General features: G+C 33.2%; 1 protein-coding gene across 1 annotated transcript in view; it reads left to right on the forward strand.

Moving 5' to 3' along the window:
- The first annotated feature begins 502 nt into the window (after positions 1-502).
- Positions 503-9,882, forward strand: part of LOC137634353 (roundabout homolog 2-like) — a 233,994-nt gene continuing 224,614 nt past the window's right edge. Inside the window, 2 exon segments of the mRNA XM_068366750.1 lie at positions 503-548; positions 3,480-3,533. Coding sequence (XP_068222851.1) covers positions 503-548; positions 3,480-3,533 — 100 coding nt within the window.

Consider the following 9,882-nt stretch of genomic DNA (forward strand, 5'->3'; position numbering starts at 1 on the left):
TTTTATGGTTTTAAACATGCTCAACAAAACTGTACACTTTCCATGACTAACATAACGCTGTTGAAATAGTGTTGCGTAAAGTTTTTAATATTCAACAACGTTTTCAGAAGAGTACTATGAATATGGAACATAGTGGTAATTTAAACAGTCAGACGTCGACTATAGTTTTTAACTAATACAATGCTGATTACATCTCAAAAGCTTTTAATTACAAGGCCACATGCATGGTTGATGATATTGTCATTAGCATTGCAAGGTAGGAAATTAATCTACATCTACTTATAACGAATATATCTAGATCTGTTTTGAATTGACGAAGGATAATTTTGATTTATTTGACTTTTAACGTTCAGAAGGTTCATGATGGTTACAGACACCTTTATTTTCTTAAAGATTCTCTGACTTCAGAAGCAGGGACCTGTCACTTTGCACTTATATGGTAATTATGAATATTGTCACTCTGTGAAAAAAAAAAAAAAACCTGAAGTTCAAAAGGATACTGATGGGTGCTAATACAAAGCCAGATAACCAAGGTGATATTGAGCTAAGTAAGGAAACTATTATAGAGATAAGAACTGAATAACATAATTGCTTTTAATGGTTAGGTGATAGAGAACAAAGTAATTAGAACCCTGTATTGCTGTAAACAGAAAATTATGATAATCATGTCAAGGCATTTCTGCCAATATTCTGTGATTATGAAATATTACGAAATGTTATTACCCGACATTTTAAGAATCTCTAAGATATATTTTACAAAAAAGTCTGTAGCTGGAGTTTTCATGTTTTAATATCTTAATTATTTTCTCCATGCATTAGCATATATATCATACTCGCAAGCAAGTTAAGTAGAATGATAAGCATACGAATATTGAATATTCACAATTGAAAATTCCAATACTGTATTCTGTATATTTTGACTTTCAAATACGGTTTTGGGTTATTACATTTTTTTCCAAGCAACTTTATCTTTCTAAAAGTTCAAACGTGATTAGTGCCGGCGCACACTATTAGCATATAGAGAAAGGTAAAGTAGCTTTTCACTTTCTTTTGTGAAAAATTCATATCTCATTTCTTATGATATTCCCCTTTCAACAAAATAAAATTCTATCGTAGTCATTACTCTCTGAGTTTTGGAACTTTTGTGTTTTTTTTTTTTTTTTTTTTTTTTACGTACTAAATTTTCGAAGTTATGCCCATTTTTTCTGTTTTTTATCATTCCCTAGATATTTAAATTTTTCTATCTTAGAAGCGTCCTCATACAAATAAATTACAGGTAGGTATATATGTATACACACAAATTCCTTGAAATTTGTAGTTGATTAAATTTTAGTCCTGCTTTTAATAATTATTCCGTGACATTTTTGATTTTACAAACAAGCCTCTCCATACACGCTGCGTACGAATCAACATATAAGCATTCATATAGTCGTTCACTTAATTATTAAACTTACGCAACATGAACATGCAGATGTTTATATATACACACGTAACCCTCGGATATACCCGTATGTTCAAGGATGCATATTCTGATAGACAATTAGTTTTGATTGTTTCTTTCCCTATCGTAATATCATTGTCTTTTTTTTATATATTTTAGATATACACCAAATACATGAAACGAAGAGCGTCTCCATATTTTTCAGTCTTTAATAAGTGAAGAATTTCAATATATAAATTTCGTTATTTGCAGAATTTCTTTTGAAAGGGAATGTTGTTACTGAGGATTTTTGTTTCTGCAAAGAGCAATGAAAGTACTCCAGACCACTTTTCTCTCGTAAGGTCACAAAGGACCAAAAGAAAGGAGTAAAAAGATGTAAGTTTCTTTTGAAAATTCATGGTCATAACACTGGACAAACGGAGAAGGCGTGAATTTCAGGCTCCAGAAAAGGAAGTGCGTAATTTTATAACTTAAAGGGACCTTCGTGACTTAGTCCTTTCATATACTGTGGGGAAAAAAAAAAAAAAACTTAATGTAGAGACAGAACGACTGGCTGTATACTTGTGTGATATACATATATATATATATATATATATATATATATATATATATATATATATATGTGTGTGTGTGTGTGTGTGTGTATATATATATATATATATATATATATATATATATATGTATATGTGTATATATATATATATATATATATGTATATGTATATATATATATATATATATATATATATATATATATATATAGAGAGAGAGAGAGAGAGAGAGAGAGAGAGAGAGAGATATTTTCTAATGGGAAATTTAATTAAGCTTTCATATGATAGTTCTTATATGTATTAAGATACATATTTTCGTAGTTAGGCCCTTTTGAGCTTAGAAATTATGTTCAGGAATATGTAATATGAGTTACCTTTTCATAATAAGACTTTGAATTCGTTAATTGCTCCTATTCTCATATGCATTATCATAAATTACAGTTTATTTTAGATTTTACGCCTTGTAATAAGGATGTTTCTTAGTTACTTTCGAGTTGCTAAACGCACGCTAATAAAATCTGCAGGATTTTCACCAAGAAATCATCATATGTGTTATAATGAGTTACTTAACAGCGAATGATAAATCAAAGGTAATCCTTCCATTTATAGTATTTAATGTATATTTTTTACGAATGATCAAAATTATTTAATACTTTTAGCATACTTTGCAGGTAGACGATTATAAACGCAGTTATAAACATTTAAATGAAGTCCGTGAAACACGAAGGCGGAATTTAAGTTAAATGATAATTTTGATTTCGAGCTCTTCACTATTTCACTGTCGCTTTCTCTAGGTAATCTCGAATTCAGATAGTGTTTGGAAGCAAGTTCATTGCTTGCATACGAGTCTAACTCACCGTCATTACTAGACCCTTTTCCTTTACTTTTTTTTCTTTGAAAGGATGGAAAAGCTTTGAGTTGATCAAATGTGAATTTCCTCTCTTGTTCTTCGTATCTTTAGTCTCTAAAATTGTTTTTAGATAAGTGGCTAATTACTGTCATTGTCAAAGTTTATTTGAATGAACGAAAAATTTGAGTAACCCAAAAAAAAAAAAAAAAAAAAAAAAAAAAACTCTGATATTTAACGTTATATTTGATGTTTTATAAATACATTTATACATGTAAGGACGTACAGTTGGGCCCCAAAATTCTTGGCGCTCTTCGCTCTGAGGAAGTGCACCTTGTTGCACCCATACTGCGCGGCGAGTAACCAACAGAAATTAAAGGGAGAGATGCTAGTGATGGTGGATTGGGCTACACATAGGAACTAGCTGTGCATTAAAGGTGTGACAGTGCGCACTTCTTCAGAACGCACTGTGCCAGTAATTCCTGCGTCCAACTGTACATTATTTGTTTTCAATGTAAGTTTATATTTTCATTTTAGGCTGGAGGATGATTGCATTTCTTAAGAGGCATTTGAACGAATGAAAAAATTTAAAAGATGAAACATAAGATACTTTTTGTGTTAGATGTTTTTTTTTATTTCAGAAAGTCATTGTGAGGGATATACAGGGAATGGGGCGTTTATTCATCATTTTGAATGTAAGTTTGTGTGTCCTCAGTTGCATTAACAAAGAAAAATCCATATAAGAATACAGTTCTGTGCAACTTTGTGTGTTGTAGCTTTGGTATGGCTGTAATCAAGCTACCTTCCTTTTCATGTTACCAAAGAGGGAATTAAACTTCTGCGTATTTCTCTCGGTCATTAGTCCAATCAAAAGGAGTTTTCAGTCGGCAATTAATTTATAAATCCTGTAGTTTTCAGAAGTCCCACACAAAGGAGCTGATTTGCAGTTATGACTCCAGTTTTCAATTTGTTGAAGTTTATGGAATCCTTTTGTACATTAGTTCCCTCCATGAAGATTGTAATTTATTGACACATCGAGGTAGTTTATTGAGGAGAATTTCCCCCGTGATTTCCCGCATGGTGCATATAACGAGGAACAATTGACGAAATTGATTCCAACTCAATTTTCCCTAATCTCCTCCCCCAAAATATGCCGTTTCGGTAATCCGATTGATGTCCATTTGTTTATCTCCATGGAACCGAAATTTTGTCCAGAAAATAACATTAAGATTCCACCATTGCAATCATCATTGACGGTATCACTTCTAGTCCATCCACCCTCCTCACCCCCAACCCCCCAACCCCCCAACCCCTCCTAGTCTTCCTCATGTAGAGAAAGCGAGGGAGTGGTGGAGTGAAAGGGTAGGGAAGGGACGAGTTGTCCCGATGAACGGTGAGAGATATCTCTGAGAAATTGTTTGACAAAACTTCTTTCCAGTTTTATCGTTTTACTTCTGGACAGAGTTTGATGAGGTTTTGATGACTTTGACCTCCTAAAGACTCCCTCCTTGTGGCATTCCTCCCACCGCGTCGTCTAACTTCGCCTTTATTAGCTATTAACGCTTTTTCGGTTGTGGTGACACATAGTGATCCCCAAATATTTTTTTCGGGGGTCGTCGCTTCTCTCTCCGATTGGGTTTTCATTCTTTCCGTCGTTAGGGAAACTCGGAGGTGACGTTTTGTTTCTTTGATTTCACTGTTATTTGTTCTTCACGTGCCTGGTTTCACTCAAGAAGGAATGGCTTCAGAAAGTGATATCCTTCTAGTTTTGAGGTTCTTATGCCTAATGTTGTTCAATATTGATGTTCAGTAGACCGGCGTCTTTGTGGCATTATTATTGATATTATTATTATTATCATTATTATAATTATTATTATTATTATTACTACTATTGTTATTGATATTATTATTAATATTATTATTACTGTTGCTGTTGTTGTTGTTGGTTGTTGTTATTTGGTGTATTAGACATTGCTCGCTTGGTTTCAAGTAGATGTTGTATATATCTGTATCAATGTAGATTTCTTTAAACTTTTATTATTATTATTATTATTATTATTATTATTATTATTATTATTATTATCATTATTATTATTATTTTCGTTGCTATAGTTAAGGCAAAAAATTGTTACCGATAAAGATTGCAGCTTAATTTTGAAAGAGTAATATTTTATTTACAAATGGGATATTGTTCATCACTGTAAAAAAAATTCATTTCTCATGCTAGTAAGAAAACATTTTTTTTTTTAATTTATCCTTAACCAGAGGATACCATCCTTAATGTAAAACCTTTGATCTAAATTGTGAATGCTTGTTGAAAATTTTTATTATTATTGGTTGCTCTCTACCTAGTTAGAGCATAAAATGAGTTGATTGCGGGTAAACGTTACTTTCTTATTCTATTCTTATATGCATGCAAGTATGCTTGTGTACCTCATACATTTATATGAGTAGATTGATGGCTTGGGAAATAATTAGACAGAAAGGTTCACAAGATTAGTTGAAGTAGGAAGTCTGCTATCACAACAACTAAGTGATCGGACGTGTATGTTGTACTACGCAGTCTGTTTAATGCTCATCTGGAAAGTTTATGCAAAGAGAAAGAACTTCTTTTGAAATTATTTTTTTAAATATTAGATCACTTTGATATAGGAGATTTCTTTATTTATATTTTTGTCAATTACAAACGCAAGCCAGTGGGACTTCCTGCTTAACTGCCATTTCATTATGTATACACAGACTCGCTGTCGGTATGGTGCGGATTTGATTGCCTGCCTATAACGACCTTGTTCTTCCTGAACCACTTGCAAATTGGACCTGGCAATTGAATGCGAAGGGGGTTGGGCGAAGAACCGTCAAATTCCGGGAGAATGTCCGATCACTTTCTCGTTAAGTTGATACGGTTTTCATGAAACCAACGTTGTTTGTTGTTTTCTCTTAATTACAGTTATGTTACATTCTCATACTAAGAGGGTTTTTACATGAAATGGAATATGTTTTGTATTTTCTATTCAGTAAATCGTTTTATAGGAGGTAGAAATTTTCAAGATACGTACGGTATTCTTTAAAATTACCTTTTCGTTTTAATTAAATAACAGCCAGCATATGAAGCAATATATTATAACACGTCTTTGACGATGAATAAATCTGCTCTTATATCGTGTATTCCAAAAAGTAATTATTTGACCCCATTTTGCCACTTTCCGTCTGTCTGTTAATTTTTTTGCTTTCTCGCCCTCTTGTGTTCTCTCCCCAGACGATGAGCCCCTTTGTGTTGCTTTAATTACAATGCCCAAAATGTCGATCGGTGGATCCTTAATTCGTCGTGCTTTTTCGCGCTTAGGAGCTAAGTGAAAAGTCACTATTATATTATTAGCACTTCTATTTCCCTTAGGGCATTTGTCACCCTTTTAGCGCTATTCTAGGTGTTCTACCCTTTTCCATTGAGGCATTATTACTTTGAGTGATTTGTTGCTGAAGTCAGTTCACCAATAGGGTCGTGTATTGATTTCAGTTTTCATACGTCATATCGAATGTGTCAGCTTGTATATAACTATTAGTGTTCCGTATCTTTCCTTTTTTGTATGCCCATTCGTATGTATCACTTACTTTTTTAGGCTTTCTTCTTCTTGTCCAGTCGTTCCTTTTAGTAAGTTCCTTCCAGGTAGAATAGAGTTATTATTATTTTTATTATTAGTATTATTATTATTATTATTATTACTATTATTATTATTATTATTGTTGTTGTTGTTGTTGTTGTTGTTGTTGTTGTTGTTGTTGTTATTATTATTACTTGCTAAGCTATAACCCTAGTTGGAAAAGCAGGATGCTATAAGCCCTGGGGCTGCAACAGGGAAAATAGCCCTGTGAGGAAAGAACAGTAACATTGAAATAAATATTTCCCATATATACTAATAAAATTTAACAAAACAAGTGGAAGAGAAATAAGATAGAATAGTGTGCCCGAGTGTACCCTCAAGCGAGAGAACTAACCCAAGATAGTGGAAGACCATGGTGCAGAGGCTATGGCATTACCCAAGACTAGAGAACAATGGTTTGATTTTGGAGTATCCTTCTCCTAGAAGAGCTGCTTACCATAGCTTGATGAAACCGATAAAGATGTTTTATACCAAATAGAGAAATACACCAATAAAAATACACTTAAAGGTCACATAAAATCTGCACACAATCTAATAGTTCCAAGCAAATGATATGAAGCATCCAGCCAGATAATTAAATTAAAACCATAAAACTAATTATCGTTGCGTTTTAGCATTTCTACTGTCGTTTTATTTTATGATAATCACTGGTGCCTCGTTTTTATAGTCGTGTTCTGTTTTACAGTTATATCAACTAACAAGAATACAAACTTATTCTTTGTTTTTATTCATACATTGAACCGTTCGTGTTTTCCTTATTAGTCATAATTGTGGGACAAGACAAAGATGCTGATATAATGCTTATCAAACATCCGTATGTGGGAAGAAATAGAAATTAGCGTGAAGGAGAAGTAAGGCTAATAAAGCAGATACAAAGAAGAAAAATAAATAAGTTGAAATAAAATAGCTAATGCAAATCGATAAACATTAGTAGAAAAATAGATATAATAAGCGTCGACTTCCACAGCCTTTTTGGTCGACTGTTCCATAGCTTTCAAATGAAGGAATTGAGGATCATATCATTTGGGAATGGTGATAATGTGGAACCTCTGCAAACGAATAGCTCACACAAACTCTGGAAGCAGAGACGATAAAGGAAACTCCATATTTAGAAAGGGGATATGAAAGATGCTTTACCTTACGGCGAACTTAACGATAACGGTTTAAGTATTTCCACCAGTTTGTTAGAGAGGAAACGGCGTTTCAAAAATGTTATCTAGGTTGCTATCTAGTTTGTGACAGTGTTCCAAATGGATAAGACAAAAGACTTTAATCTTTAGGCATTAAAAAGATTTTTGTAGAATGGGAACCTTACACAGGATATCCACTCGTATGGCAACATTAATGGCCTTTAACATTTGGAAAATTGTGTTTGGAGAGGATCAATAAATTTGGGGGAATTAATCTATGAAGTTTTAGTTTTCTAGACTTTGTTCCCGTACCTTAGTTGATACACTTCTTAGTAATGTTATAGCTAGCAGCTACTTTATTTTGTGTTAGGGAGAAGAAACTAAGAAAAAAAATGCGTTATCTACTTATAATGCTATCCTATTTTCCAGATCATCAACGCGCATAACTAATGTCAGTAACGTGTATAACTAATATCTTTTCTCTCACACATGAATAAACATCTTTTAAATCATTCGTAATTCTGGTAGTAATGCAAATTATAAATCATCTCGTCAGAATATTTCTGTAAGGAATTTAGCTCTGCCTGGTACTGTGTAAAACCTTTTTTTCTAGTAAAGAAATCATAGTTTTTTTTTTGTATTACTCATTTTTGCATTACACGTAAATTGTGAATCTAGTCATTAAATGCTTTTTCCGTGACATCATTTATTTTTTATTTGATGATGGTTTTTTTTTTTTTTTTTTTTTTTTTTTTTGCCTTGATTCATTCTTTAATACTTAGTAATGTTTTTTTTATTGACCGAGAATTATATGTTCCAAATATTTCTATTTGTAAAACAGTACGAACGCCCTCTCGGTTTCTCTCTCTGTCTATCACTTATTTTTCTCGGCTTCTTTCTATTTTCCAGTTTATCATTTATATTTCTCTCCCTCCTTCGTATATGCTAGCGGTGTTGACTTGAATGTTATTGCCAGATGTCAAATATGGTAAACAGACAACCTTAACCGTGCTTTTACGATGAGAGAATATTTGACAACCTCTCTCTCTCTCTCTCTCTCTCTCTCTCTCTCACTCTCTCTCTCTCACTCTCTCTCTCTCTCTCTCTCTCTCTCTCTCTCTCTCTCTCTCTCTCTCTCTCTCTCTCTCTTGCAATTTTTGGAGTCCATACCATGTGACTTCTTCACTTGATAAGGGAGGGGGATCCGTATCCCCCCACCCCACCCCCTGTCGTTTCGTTTCTTTGTGACATTCAAGGAAGGGGGTTGAATTATTGAGAAGATGCTTTGCAAATTTACATTGCTAAACGCTCGTGAATTGTTCCCAAAGGGATTTTCTTGGCAGCTCCCTTCTGGCGTTTATCATTTTTATTGCATGAATTTCAGTTTTATTCTTTCCCCTCCATCCTACCCCCCTACCACCCCTTTTTATCTCTCTTCCAGAGGTATTAATCTTCTAATATTCGCTTGACATCTTGTCTGCATTATTTCCTCCGACTCGGTGCTCATGTGAATGAATTTTGCTTTTGGGTCTCATTCGCTAAGTTGATATCGAAGCTTTTCTCACTGTCAGTGTACTGTAGAGACGCGCCCCCAACTACTTTTATTTTTGTACACGCAAATTTAACTTTTATTTATAGAATGCCGCACCATAACGTGGGGCGCTGGTAGAGCGAAATCAATTGGTTTCATTTATCGGAAATTTTATTAGGCGGTATGATATACTGTGCAGCACAGTGTCATTATTTTAATTGCAATTCATCATTTTATCTTACTTTTACTTCCAGTGATTCTCTCATGTTTTGTCATTCGTCAGTTCTCTTACTTTTACTTACATCGATTCTGTCATTTCTTTTTCGTTTATTGTTATTTTCATTATATTGATATGATGGTTTTGTATTTATTATTCCATTTGTGTACAATATGTTTTATTTTGTTCATAAGATGTATTTCTTTGGATTCACAGTAGATAATCAGACTTTGGTTTAGGCATATATCTCAGCTGACCTTGTGATTATTCTTCAAAGAAAAACAATCATGAAAAGAAGGAAAGGAATCATTATGAGAGGTCTCCTGATTTATGTCTTTGATTAGCATCTTTAATTAAAGAATTGCTTCTGATTTCTTTCTTGAAGTCCGGTGATTGGAAAGGGAGGAATAATTTCATTTCTACAATAATTATTGAATAAGTATAGATTAATTTCTTATTCTCTTTCCGAATACATTTGTAGCCTTGTTTGATTTATATACTTTTTTA

The sequence above is a fragment of the Palaemon carinicauda genome, chromosome 44 (assembly GCF_036898095.1).
Source record: "Palaemon carinicauda isolate YSFRI2023 chromosome 44, ASM3689809v2, whole genome shotgun sequence".
NCBI lineage: Eukaryota > Metazoa > Arthropoda > Malacostraca > Decapoda > Palaemonidae > Palaemon > Palaemon carinicauda.